At 41.9% G+C, this 14,447-nt stretch overlaps 1 protein-coding gene across 1 annotated transcript in view; it reads left to right on the top strand.

Moving 5' to 3' along the window:
- Positions 1 to 14,447, top strand: part of slc27a6 (solute carrier family 27 member 6) — a 91,034-nt gene that overhangs the window by 26,828 nt on the left and 49,759 nt on the right. Inside the window, exon 3 of the mRNA XM_061980729.2 lies at positions 1,773 to 1,931. Within this exon, the coding sequence (XP_061836713.2) occupies positions 1,773 to 1,931 (159 nt within the window). The remainder of the gene's footprint in view (positions 1 to 1,772; positions 1,932 to 14,447) is intronic.

The following is a 14,447-nucleotide window of genomic DNA, read 5'->3' on the forward strand; positions in this document are numbered from 1 at the left end:
TATTTGTAAATTGAGACAACGTAAATTGATCACACTCCTCAGCCTTCCCGGTAAGGTCTATTCGGGTGTACTGGAGAGGAGGCTACGCCGGATAGTCGAACCTCGGATTCAGGAGGAACAGTGTGGTTTTCGTCCTGGTCGTGGAACTGTGGAACAACTCTATACTCTCGGCAGGGTCCTTGAGGGTGCATGGGAGTTTACCCAACCAGTCTACATGTGTTTTGTGGACTTGGAGAAGGCATTCGACCGTGTCCCTCGGGAAGTCCTGTGGGGAGTGCTCAGAGAGTACGGGGTATCGGACTGTCTGATTGTGGCAGTCCGCTCCCTGTATGCTCAGTGCCAGAGCTTGGTCCGCATTGCCGGCAGTAAGTCGGACACGTTTCCAGTGAGAGTTGGACTCCGCCAAGGCTGCCCTTTGTCACCGATTCTGTTCATAACTTTTATGGACAGAATTTCTAGGCGCAGTCAAGGCATTGAGGGGATCTGGTTTGGTGGCTGCAGGATTAGATCTCTGCTTTTTGCAGATGATGTGGTCCTGATGGCTTCATCTGGCCAGGATCTTCAGCTCTCGCTGGATCGGTTCGCAGCCGAGTGTGACGCGACTGGGATGAGAATCAGCACCTCCAAGTCCGAGTCCATGGTTCTCGCCCGGAAAAGGGTGGAGTGCCATCTCCGGGTTGGGGAGGAGATCTTGCCCCAAGTGGAGGAGTTCAAGTACCTCGGAGTCTTGTTCACGAGTGAGGGAAGAGTGGATCGTGAGATCGACAGGCGGATCGGTGCGGCGTCTTCAGTAATGCGGACGCTGTATCGATCCGTTGTGGTGAAGAAGGAGCTGAGCCGGAAGGCAAAGCTCTCAATTTACCGGTCGATCTACGTTCCCATCCTCACCTATGGTCATGAGCTTTGGGTTATGACCGAAAGGACAAGATCACGGGTACAAGCGGCCGAAATGAGTTTCCTCCGCCGGGTGGCGGGGCTCTCCCTTAGAGATAGGGTGAGAAGCTCTGCCATCCGGGGGGAGCTCAAAGTAAAGCCGCTGCTCCTCCACATCGAGAGGAGCCAGATGAGGTGGTTCGGGCATCTGGTCAGGATGCCACACGAGCGCCTCCCTAGGGAGGTGTTTAGGGCACGTCCGACCGGTAGGAGGCCGCGGGGAAGACCCAGGACACGTTGGGAAGACTATGTCTCCCGGCTGGCCTGGGAACGCCTCGGGGTCCCACGGGAAGAGCTGGATGAAGTGGCTGGGGAGAGGGAAGTCTGGGCTTCCCTGCTTAGGCTGCTGCCCCCGCGACCCGATCTCGGATAAGCGGAAGAAGATGGATGGATGGATGGATGGAGACAACGTTGATGTCTAATACTGGATCCAAGTTGTTGGTTGGGAAATGACCAAATTTCAAAGGTCAAATCAACGTCACAAGCTGACATTGAACAAACGCTGTCAAAAAGCATGTTGTTTCAAAGTTATGTTTGAGTTGCTCAACATCATGACGTAAATCAACAAGTTCTCAACGTTGTCTTTATCTCTTGTGCCTGCTGGGATATTGGTGTAAATTTAACATATTCTGATCTACAGTTTATCTTAACTGCTACAAGTGATTGTTTTCTGATTAAATAAAATTAACTATAATAACGAATGAGTGTTTTGATTGCTTCCTCAAGGACTGGCTCCCTTTAAAGAGCCTTAAATCCTATCTCTAAACCATTGTTAAGGAATTCAACAGTGTGTGTTTGATATTATGGTCATGTTTTTATGTGTGTTTTTTTCCCTCAAGGGCTTCCTAAAGCAGCAGTGATCACTCACCTCCAAAGCTTGAAGGCATCAGGAGGGTTCTGGGCATTCGGAGTGACCCACAATGACGTTGTGTACATCCCTCTGCCTCTTTACCACAGTGCAGCTTCACTGGTTGGTATAGGGGGAACCATTGAGCTTGGTGAGTTTACTTGTTTCAAAATATAGTTTGAGTGGGAAAAAACTTTGTGGGCTGAAGGACATCATCTTTGCACAAGGATGGGTTCTTATCTCTAGTGAGCAGATGATAAAATGTACAAAACCCGAAACAAGCGAAGTTGGCATGTTGTGTAATTCGTAAATAAAAACAGAATACAATGATTTGCAAATCCTTTTCAACTTATTTTCAATTGAATAAACTGCAAAGACAAGATATTTAATGTTTGAACTGAGAACCAATTTTTTTTTTTTTTGCAAATAATCACTAACTTAGAATTTAATGGCAGCAACACATTGCAAAAAAGTTAGCACGGGGGCATTTTTACCACTGTGTTACATGGCCTTTCCTTTTAACAACACTCAGTAAACGTTTGGGAACTGAGGAGACCAATTTTTGGAGCTTTTCAGGTGGAATTCTTTCCCATTCTTGCTTGATGTACAGCTTAAATTCTTCAACAGTCCGGGGTCTCAGTTGTGGTATTTTAGGTTTCATATTGCGCCACACATTTTCAATGGGAGACACGTCTGGACTACAGGCAGGCCAGTCTAGTACCCGCATTTCATTTACTATGAAGCCACGCTGTTGTAACATGTGGCTTGGCATTGTCTTGCTGAAATAAGCAGGGGCGTCCATGATAACGTTGCTTAGATGGCAACGTATGTTGCTCCGAAACCTGTATGTACCTTTCAGCATTAATAGTGCCTTCACAGATGTGTAAGTTACCCATGCTTTGGGCACTAATACACCCCCATACCATCACAGATGCTGGCTTTTGAATTTTGCGCCTATAACAATCCGGATGGTTCTTTTCCTCTTTGTTCTGGAGGACACGACGTCCACAGTTTCCAAAAACAATTTAAAATGTGGACTCGTCAAACCACAGAACACTTTTCCACTTTGCATCAGTCCGGCGTTTCTGGGTGTTGTTGACAAAATGGCTTTCGCTTTGCATAGTAGAGTTTTAACTTGCACCTACAGATGTAGCGATGAACTGTAGTTACTAACAGTGGTTTTCTGAAGTGTTCCTGAGCCCATGTGGTGATGTCATTTACACACTGATGTCGCATTTTGATGCAGTACCGCCTGAGGGATCGAAGAGCCGTGATATCGCTTACGTGCAGTGATTTCTCCAGATTCACTGAACCTTTTGATGATATTACGCACCGTAGATGGTGAAATCCATAAATTCCTTGCAATAGCGCGTTGTGAAATGTTGTTCTTAAACTGTTGGACAATTTGCTCACGCATTTGTTCACAAAGTGTTGACCTTCGCCCCATCCTTGTTTGTGAATGACTGAGCATTTTATGGAAGCTGCTTTTATACCCAATCCTGGCACCCACCTGTTCCCAATTAGCCTGTTCACCTGTGGGATGTTCCAAATAAGTGTTTGATCAGCATTCCTCAACTTTCTCAGTCTTTTTGCCACTTGTGCCAGCTTTGAAACATGTTGCCGGCATCAAATTCCAAATGAGCTAATATTTGCAATGTATAAAGTTTTCCAGTTCGAACGTTAAGTACCGTATCTTGTCTTTGCAGTGTATTCAATTGAATATGGGTCGAAAAGGATTTGCAAATCATTGTATTCTGTTTTTATTTACGATTTACACAACGTGCCAACTTCACTGGTTTTGGGTTTTGTAGTTCAGATGAAGTCAGGAACTAAGGGGAACAAGGGATGTGTTTATCGATCGGCCTCCCATCAATATTGTCAAATTTTCGTGAATAAGTATGATAGCCATTGCCGATTAATGTCTTTTAATGCCATTCACAAACGCTGATCTCCCATGGCTGACACCTAATTTATTTTTAGTCCCCGGGCTGACCAGCTAGCTGCTAATTATGTGTCTTCATACACACTGTGTAACCTCTACCCTAAAATAATAATAATCACCTCTATTACGGCAATTCATCTACATTTGTTGGTGTCTTACTTATCATTATTAAGTATCATTATAACTGGAGGATTAGGCTGAACATGTTACACACTGAGAGCATGCCGGTAGCATGAATGCTAATCGAACTGCTTAGGTAGCTTCAAACAACAGAAGAAATAAATACTTGGTAAACTTTAAGAAGTGTAGATGGAAGCCTGTTACGGCAGAAAGTAAACAGCTATTAACAGGAAATTAATAATTACATAAAAAAAAAGTTAGAGAGGGGATATTATACAATGCAGCAATATACAGAGACATCCTAGATGAAAACCAACGCTCCCCATCCAACCTGATGGCGCTTGATAGGTGTTGCAAAGAGGAATGAGGTAAGAGGAATGGGCGAAACTGCACAAAGATAGGTGTGCCAAGCTTGTGGCATTGTTTTCAAAAAGACTTGAGGCTGCAATTTCTGCCAAAGGTGCATCAACCAAATATCGGTTGTATTCAGTCACTTGACTTTTGAACGGAAATAAACCAAGTGGTAGGCCACCAAGCCAATATGTCAACTGTGCAGCAAACGGAGTGCAAACTATCTTACCACTTAAAGCAGATATGAGCAAAAAAAATAATTTATGCAATGGAATCTATCCCTATACGGTATAAAAAAAAAAGATTTGTTGAGTGATCTCAAGGATTATTTGTTGGTGGAGTTCCCAGACATGTCAAACTATCTGATGCTCCAGACAATCATTCTACACGACAAAACTGATGAAAACTTGGAAAAGCATGGTGGTCTGCTACTTCTTTGTGTGTGGCTGGGTCAAAGAAATTGGTATCAAGACTCACCTCGATAAATATGCATAGTTTTTGCTCGGGTAAGGTTGCATTTCATGATTTAACAGCCCTGTTTGTTGTTACCTTGTTGTTGCACGCACCGTTTACAAGTATGCATGTTTTTCCTCGTCTTTATCAAAGTATAACTATATACATCCATCCATTTTCTACCGCTTGTCCCTTTCGGGGTCGCGGGGGGTGCTGGAGCCTATCTTAGCTGCATTCGGGCGGAAGGCGGTTGCGATCAAAAGTTTACATACACTTGTAAAGAACAATGTCATTGCTGTCTTGAGTTTCCAATCATTTCTACAACTCTTATTTTTTTGTGATAGAGTGATTGGAGCACATACTTGTTGGTCACAAAAACATTCATGAAGTTTGGTTCTTTTATGAATTTATTATGGGTCTACTGAAAATGTGACAATCTGCTGGGTCAAAAGTATTCATACAGCAATGTTAATAATTGGTTACATGTCCTTTGGAAAGTTTCACTGCAGTAAAGCGCTTATGGTAGCCATCCACAAGCTTCTGTTTGAATGTTTGACCACTCCTCTTGACAAAATTGGTGCAGTTCAGCTAAATTTGTTGGTTCTCTGACATGGACTTGTTTACTCAGCATTGTCCTCACATTTAAGTAAGGACTTTGGGAAGGCCATTCTAAAACCTTAATTATAGCCTGATTTAGCCATTCCTTTACCACTTTTGACGTGTGTTTGGGGTCATTGTCCTGCTGGAACACCCAACTGCGCCCAAGACCCAACCTCCGTGCTGATGATTTTAGGTTGTCCTGAACAATTTGGAGGTAATCCTTTTTCATTGTCCCATTTAAAGCACCAGTTCCATTGGCAGCAAAACAAGCCCAGAGCATAATACTACCACCACCATGATTGACAGTAGGAATGGTGTTCCTGGGATTAAATGCCTCACCTTTTCTCCTCCAAGTATATTGCTGAGTATTGTGGCCAAACAGCTCAATTTTTGCTACCAAAAGCGCCTTATTGCAGTGAAACTTGCCAAAGGACATGTAACCAAATATTAACATTGCTGTATGTATATCTTTGACCCAGCAGATTTGGTCACATTTTCAGTAGACCCATAACAAATTCATAAAAGAACCAAACTTCATGAATGTATTTTGAGACCAACAAGAAAGTGCTCCATTTACTCTATCACGAAAAAATAAGAGTTGTAGAAAGTATTGGAAACTCAAGACAGCCATGACATAATGTTCTTTACAAGTGTATGTAAACTTTTGATCACGACTGTATGTCAACATTGTGTATGTGCTGAAAGCTTAATTTGTGATTGCTGCCTTTGGTAAAAACTTAACTCTTTTAAGGTTTGCTGACATTTGCTTTCTTTTATTTAGACTAGCCGAGTTTGTGGATACGAAACACTCGTAGCAAAAATGTGTTTTAACGACTACGAAACAAGACAAAATACAAATAATATAATACTTAAATATGAAATAATAAATGTTAAAAGTATATCAAACAAACCTTTAACGAAGTGATCACTGCAAAAGTATGCGTTTTTCGACTCTGCTTGGTCTGGAATGCGTGCCACTTTTCTGTTTTCTTTTGTAAAATCTCGACATCTTTTGCCCTTCTTGATTACGTGTCGAAGAAATCTGAAGAAACTTTTATCCTTTTCGCGATTTGAACGGTTACAACATCCAAAAACAATGCAAGCATAAGGCATTTTTTCTTCAAGAAAGGCAAAATGCCGCCTATAATGGTGTGAGAAGCAGACGCTCGCTGACCCACCACTTTGAGCCTTGCGTACTTAATGAGCTGGACATGACTTCACGTGAATACATCGTATTGAGCAAAGGCTGTGATTACTTATGTACATGTGACTTTTAAAAAAAAAAAATTTTTTAATACCTTTGTAAATTTTAAAACACACTGTCATTATGAGGTATTCTCTGTAGAATTTTGAGGACAAACAAATATTGTATTCTATTTTGGAATAAGGCTGTAACATAACAAAATGTGGAAAAAGTGAAGCGCTGTGAATACTTTCCGGATGCACTGTAACGGCAACTGTTGGTGTGTCAGCAATGTCGGAGCCTGTACATTGTTGGCTTGTGAGAGCAATCAATCAATCAATCAAAGTTTATTTATATAGCCCTAAATCACAAGTGTCTCAAAGGGCTGCACAAGCCACAACGACATCCTCGGCTCAGATCCCACATCAGGGCAAGAAAAAACTCAACCCAATGTGATACAATGGGAAACCTTGGAGGGGACCACAGAAAAGAGACGGCAGATCAACTGGTCTAAAAGGGGGGTCTATTTAAAGGCTAGAGTATACAAATGAGTTTTAAGAGGGGACTTAAATGCTTCTACTGAGGTAGCACTCTAACTGTTACCGGGAGGGCATTCCAGAATATTGGAGCCCGAATAGAAAACGCTCTATAGCACGCAGACTTTTTTTTTTTTTTTAGCAATTTAGCAAAGTTTAGCAACCAACATTAGCTAACATTATTTATATATTCTATCATGTTATTCTGTTACTTAAGGATTGTGAGTGATAGGAAAAATTCCCCCCAAAATTTCAGATTCCCTTTTATAATTTTTCTACAACGTGTGAACGTGCTGATCCTGTAGCGAAAGCGGGAAAATTAATACATGTCGGGAAAATGGGAAATTGCAAATCTCAGCAAAAGTGGCTGGCTGGCTAACTTTTAAAAACCAGGTTAAAACTTGTCGATATTAAACCCAGAGAGGCGTTCCGCAGCGTATGCAAACAGATTCCGAACTTTGCTCAAAGGCCATCTATAGGCCCTTTCCCACCTCTGGTTCCTAGATCTGTAGGTTCCTGTTGAAGTGTGTGGTTTGTGTTTCCACCGCATTTCACAGTTCAGGGTAGTTTATACAAATCAGGCTGATGATGTATGGAGGAGTGGTTTAGTATATTTCAGGGCTGCCAAGCCTCATGCTTTAAGTGACAGTCATGCAATTTAACCCTTTCTCACGCCACACATTTGACATTTCTCACACTTATATTTCCCCATCCACTAATCTATATATATTTTTTTCATGATGATAAACTTTGGCCTTTGCTGACTGAGCAGACCAATCTCATCAGTCCCTTGAGCCCGAATCTAACCAACCACGAAAGGCACCGCCATGTATATAAAAAAAAAAAGATCAAATTGATAACAAAATACCAATTCCTGGCATCCCCGCAGCAGATCTATGACATCCCAGACGTAAATATCCAATTATTAAAGAATGTAAGTTTAAAGCATTATCAGATAAAACAAATATATTAGAAAAAAAGTATTCAGAATATGTAAAAATATATACAGATGCAAATAAAATGTTAAATAATAAAGGAGCTTCAGCAATCATTCCAAAATAAAACATAATTTTGAATAAAATAATTAGTGGTAAGTTATCGTTTTTTTACGGGGGAATTGATAGCAAGTTAAATGGCAGTTAAATAGACAGAGGTAAATAAAGTAAGTCAAGTTGTGTGCTCAAACTGCAGCAGTGCATTTAATCAGCATAAAAAAACATAGCTTCAGAAACAAGACAGGAGTCAATATATGAAATAGTTCCGAAAATCTTTAGTATGAATAAAGCTGGAAGTGTGGTAAAGGTGTGGTTAAGTCAATACAAAAAATGGCAGAATAATTGGAATAAAGAAAGAAGGTAAGCGGTATTACAAAGTCTAGAGGAGTGTGGGAGTAATAAGAGGAGATAATGGAACTAGGAAATAGGAAGATATGACTGAGGGTATGATATAAAAATCTAAATAGCTCTTTGGAATTAATATGAAACAACACTAGAGGTGGGGGAAATAATTGATTTTTAGATGCATTGCAATTCGGACATGGACAATTATGAAACGTCAATAATCTACTTATTTATTGTCAAATAAGTAATGCAGACCGTTCTAAAATTTGCCTGACTGCAGTGAGCCATGTCACCGAGAGATCCGACCAGCTCCTTTATCATAGGGTATGTATGTTACAGTTTTGCACACATTTCCATTCATTTAGTGAATGTGAGAATTAATTTCCCATTACAAATGCACTGTTTTTTTTAAAGTTGCGAGTGATAAACGTTTATTTAGTGAAACAAAAAGAAATGTAAATCTGCATCAATACACATACGTAACTTATAGATCAGTGGTTCTTAACCTGGGTTCGATCGAACCCTAGGGGTTCGGTGAGTCGACCTTAGGGGTTCGGCGGAGCCTCCGCCGCTGAGGTCAAGACACACCCAACTCATCGTGTAAATAAAAACTTCTCCCGATCGGCGTATTATGGATACCCCCAAACAATTTTCACTCTAATTTTCCATCTGATTTGCAGGTGTGTAATTTGTTGTGAGTTCATGCACAGTGTTTGTGTTGTTCTTTGAACAAGGTGATGTTCATGCACGGTGGTTCATTTTGTGCACCAGTAAAAAAACGTAACTTTGTCTTGAATTTGAAAAAAAAAAAACATTTTATTTTTCACTAAAGAAGTGTTTGGTGAAGGCGCATATGAAACTGGTGGTGTTCGGTACCTCCAACAAGGTTAAGAACCACTGTTATAGATGCATCAATAATTGATTTTTAATCAAATTGTAGCTCCTGAATCGTAATCGTAATCGAATTGTGAGGTGACCAAAGATTTCCACCTCAACATAACACAGGACTGTGTGATTTTTGTAATCAAATAGAAAATGTAGAGCATGTCTTATAGAGGTATGAATCTTTTGGCACCTCACGGTTTGATTATGGTTACAATTCAGGAGCTAGGATTCGATTAAAAATCAATTATTAATGCGTCTTTAATTTGTGTAAATTGATGCAGCTTTAAAATTTATTTTCGTTTCACTAAATAAGCATTCATCACTTGCAACTTTTAAAAACAGTGCATTTGTAATAAGAAAAAGTTGAATTGCTATTTGCATTTATTAATGGAAATCTGTGCAAAACTGGAACCTAAGTGCCCTAAAATAAAGCAGTCAGTTGGAATGATTGATTGAGTGATTGAGACTTTTATTGGTAGATTGCACAGTACAGTACATATTCCGTACAATTGACCACTAAATGGTAACACCCGAATAAGTTTTTCAACTTGTTAATCAATTCATGGATCTCTTGGAGAGGTGGCTCGCTGCTGTCAGCCGCATTTAGAACTGTTTTCATTTTTTTTTCTTTTTTTTTACAGTAAATAAATATTCAATTGTTGGTGTTTACTGATAAAATTTTTACAATCGCTCATGTCCGAAAAGCAATGCATCTAAAATAAATTATTTCCCCCACCTAGAATTAATACAGTGTACGAAATATAATAGAGATAGGGAAATAATGACAAATAAGTTAGTGAGAGACGCTAAAGGAGAGGACATCAGTCTAAATGTATACATTGACATTAAAAAAGGGCCAAAATTTTGGAACGCATTGTGACACTTAAGTTTTACATTTGGCAGCTTTGATATTTCTATACTGATACCATGTGAATAAACAGACAATATTAGGTCAGAGTTATTTCACAAAAAAGTAAGTGATTGAAATACAAAGCAATCATATACAAAACGATATGATTTAAAAAATAATTACCGAATTGTTCTTAAAAAAAGGCAGGCTTTTATCCGCAATGTCCAACAGTCAGAAAATCGGTAAATGAAGAATTCATGAGGGTCAGGCGATTCATTTTGGTCCATTTTATCTGTAGATGACAATATTTAAATAATAGATAAATAATGAAGTAAATAAACACAATAATAATAATAATACTAATAATATATTTTATTTGTATGGCACTTAACATTTGAATAACAAATATCAAAGTGCTACAAAGTAAAAACATCAAACGCATTAAAACAAGACAGAAAAAAAACCTGTTAAAATTAGATATATGCTTTTTTAAAAAGGTAGGTTTTTAGCCCTTTTTTTTTAGAAGCATCCACCATCTGTGGTGCCATGAGGTGATAAGAAAGGGTGTTCCACACACGGGGAGCGGCAGCTTCAAAAGCTCTGTTCCTGGGCGCGAGCAGACAGTGTGGTTGGCCTGACCGGGTCCTAGCTAACGTGTGTGGTGTGAGGAGGTCGGTGAGGTAAGTGGGGGCATCACCGTGCAGACAGTGGTGGGTGTGCAGGAGGACTTTGTACTCAATGCGGGCGGTGACGGGGAGCCAATGAAGGGTGCGGAGGATAAGGGTGCTGTGCTCATTCTTCCGCACCCTTATCAGGACTCTGGCAGCGCTGTTCTGAACATACTGGAGCTTTTGGAGGCTGATGCCAGAGATCCCGATGAGGAGTGTGTTACAGTAATCCAACCTGGAGGAGACAAAGGCATGGACAAGCTTCTCTGCAGCTAAAAAGGAGAGGAAGGGGCAGAGTTTGGAGATGAAGGAGAGATGGGTGTCAAACTTAAGGGAAAGTTGTGGCCCAAAAATTAAACTGAGGCTATGTGGGAAGAACTGAGTTGTTGAGGAGTACCAGTTTGGATGGCTTCTGTTTTTGAGCCGTTCAGCTGCAGGAAGTTTGGACTCATCCATGCGTTTATCTCCTCCAGGCCGGAGCTGAGACAAGCAACAGTGGGAGGGGGACCCAGAAGGGGAGACCTTAAGGTAGACTGGTGTGTCGTCAGCAGAGCAGTGGAAATTAATTCCATTTCTGCTGACGACACACCCGAGGGGAAGCATGTAGATGGTGAAGAGGGTTGGACCGAGTACGGAGCCCTGGGGGACCCCACAGGTGACGGTGTGAGGATGAGATTTAGCATCCCCCAGGACCACGTGGTCGGTCCTGTTAGTGAGGTAGGAGTAGAACCAGTGAAGGGCAGTGTCAGAGAAGCCGATGAAGTGCTGGAGACGGTTGAGTAGGATGTTGTTGTCAATAGTGTCAAACGCAGCAGAGAGGTCGAGAATAATGAGGAGGGATGTAGAAATAGAGTCAGAGGCCATCAGCAGATCACTGGTAACTCTGATAAAAGCTGTTTCTGTGCTGTGGGAGGGGCGGAAACCGGATTGGAATTTTCCATAAATGTGATTCCAAGTGGAGGAGTTCAAGTACCTAGGAGTCTTGTTCACGAGTGAGGGAAGAGTGGGTCGTGAGATCGACAGGCGGATCGGTGCGGCGTCTTCAGTAATGCGGATGCTGTATCGATCAGTTTGTGGTGAAGAAGGAGCGGAGCCGGAAGGCAAAGTTCTCAATATACCGGTCAATCTACGTTCCCATCCTCACCTATGGTCATGAGCTTTCGGTTATGACCGAAAGGACAAGATCACGGGTACAAGTGGTCGAAATGAGTTTCCTCTGCCGGGTGGCGGGGCTCTCCCTTAGAGATAGGGTGTGAAGCTCTGTCATCCGGGGGGAGCTCAAAGTAAAGCCGCTGCTCCTCCACATCGAGAGGAGCCAGATGAGGTGGTTCGGGCATCTGGTCAGGATGCCACCCGAACGCCTCCCTAGGTAGGTGTTTAGGGCACGTCCAACCGGTAGGAGGCCACGGGGAAGACCCAGGACACGTTGGGAAGACTATGTCTCCCGACTGGCCTGGGAACGCCTCGGGATCCCCCGGGAAGAGCTGGACGAAGTGGCTGGGGAGAGGAAAGTCTGGACGACCTCGGATAAGCGGAAGAAGATGGATGGATGGATGGATGGATGGTGATTTGATATGAGGTGGTTGTGAAGCTGAATGGAAGCAACCTTTCCTAGGATTTTGGAAATGAATGGGAGATTTTAAATCGGTCGGTAATTTGACAAAGTGATCGGGTCCAAGTTTTTTTTTTTAAGCAAGGGTTTTATCCAAGCTGTTTTAAGGGAGCGTTGACTGGGGAGTAAGATGAATTATATTTGTTATGAGAGTGGTAATGGAAAGGTTGTGTGTTTTGAGTGGAAGAGAAGGGAGGGGATCAAGGGAGTAAATGAATGGTGTGGATCTGCAGATGATCTTCTCGACCTCCTGCTGCAATGTAGGAATGAAGTGTGAGACATTTTGTGTGCTGAAAGTTGTTGGGATGTCTTGAATGGGACTATGCGTTTGTATGATAAATGAGCAGATATTGTCAATTTTGGAGGTGAAAAATTCAAGGACTTGTTGCCGTTATTGTCTGCATGAGTGTAGTGTGGAGTGATCTGAGGTTTGAGAATGGGACCGACTGTAGAGAAGAGTTGCTTGGAGTTACCTTGGTTGATATTGATGATTGTGGAATAGTGTTCTGACCTGGACACGGAAAAAGGCTTTTGCGTAAGACCGTTGATGTTCCCAGTAGGCCAACTTGTGCACCGTCAAGCCGGATTTTACGCTCGCTCGCTTCAGGACACGGCCTGACCCTTTCATTTGCCTCAGCTCCTCTGTGTACCAAGGGGCAGATCAGGAGAAGGAGACTGTATGTTGTTTCAATGGTGCATGAAAGTCCAGGATGGAGGATTGACTGTTGTTGGAAAAAAATCCACAAGGCTGGAGACTGAGGAGGATGTAGGTAGGAGAAGAAGCTGGAGATGATGACTGAAAGAGGTGGAATCGATGTTATTTAGGTTCCTGAAAGTTATTGTTATTCATCTTCATTACCTTTTTCCCCACATTTATCTAACAAAGTCAGAGTAGTAAGCAGCTGAAGTCGCCGCTTTGAGTCCGGCGTCATACTCTTTTGTAAATACGTTTAAAAGAAGCCATCCAACGAAATGAAATTTGTAAAAACTAATAAACTGCATAGTTTCAAGACTACGGCTAATTTAAAACACTCCAAAATAATTCCACTGATTAGCGTTCTCCAGCACAAAGATGCCTCACAAAAGTTCCAGCATTTCGAAAGCCCCTTTCGTTCTCCTTTCGCTCCGTTGTCCAAATTGTTGTAAAATAAATACACAATAAACAAGAAATAAACAAGTCGGCGCGTATATTCCAGGGACGGGCGTGTGTTTGAAAAAGACGTTTTTTGTGACCAAAGTCACAAAATTGGCACCGCAGACGCCTTCTGCTGTGTCTTCTTTTCTGGCAAAGCAGGTGTGTGGTGGAGTGGATTTATAATACATCATCCACAGTTTCATTATTATTTGTTTATGAACAAGGGTGAACCCAGAAGCGCCAAATGTACATTAGTGAGTTAATTTGTAGCCACAAATAAAAAAAATGTATAGTAAATCACTAAAATGATTCCCGAACGTGGCCACCGCTGCTGCTCACTGCTCCCCTCACCTCCCAGGGGGTGGAACAAGGGGATGGGTCAAATGCAGAGGGTCATTTTACCACACCTAGTGTGTGTGACTATCAGTGGTACTTTAGCTTTAATACTGATGTGTGTGTGAGAGGAATGGATGGGGTGATGTTCATTTGTGCCCATGTGTATGATGTGGCTCTTTGTGGTAACAAAGTGAAAAATTTGGCTCTTGGTCTCTGACTGGTTGGCCACCCCTGGTCTATGCAGACTGGAGTGGAGGAACTGAGCTTGGGGGTGCAAGACATAATACAGAATAATGTTGATTTAACAATGTTATTTTTTTTAAACATTCCGCATTCTGCCCGAATGCAGCTGAGATAGGCTCCAGTGACCCCCCGCGATCCCGAAAGGGACAAGCGTTAGAAAATGGATGGATGGATGGGTTGTCATAATTGATTAATTGGATATTGATATAAAATTGATTAATCGTGCAGTCTTAGCCAATGTTCCCTCTAATTTTTTATGTGTGTGAGCAAACGCAAAAACTCCCTGAGCATTCAGTGGAGCCCATGTGAGCAACATCAGACGTGCACACTGTGGCTACACCAGCAGCACACCTGTCCCAAACCTGACTAAATAACAAGTTCAATCTCCATCCATCCATCCATTTTCTACCACG

Source organism: Nerophis lumbriciformis, linkage group LG20, assembly GCF_033978685.3.
Source record: "Nerophis lumbriciformis linkage group LG20, RoL_Nlum_v2.1, whole genome shotgun sequence".
NCBI classification, from domain to species: Eukaryota; Metazoa; Chordata; class Actinopteri; order Syngnathiformes; family Syngnathidae; genus Nerophis; species Nerophis lumbriciformis.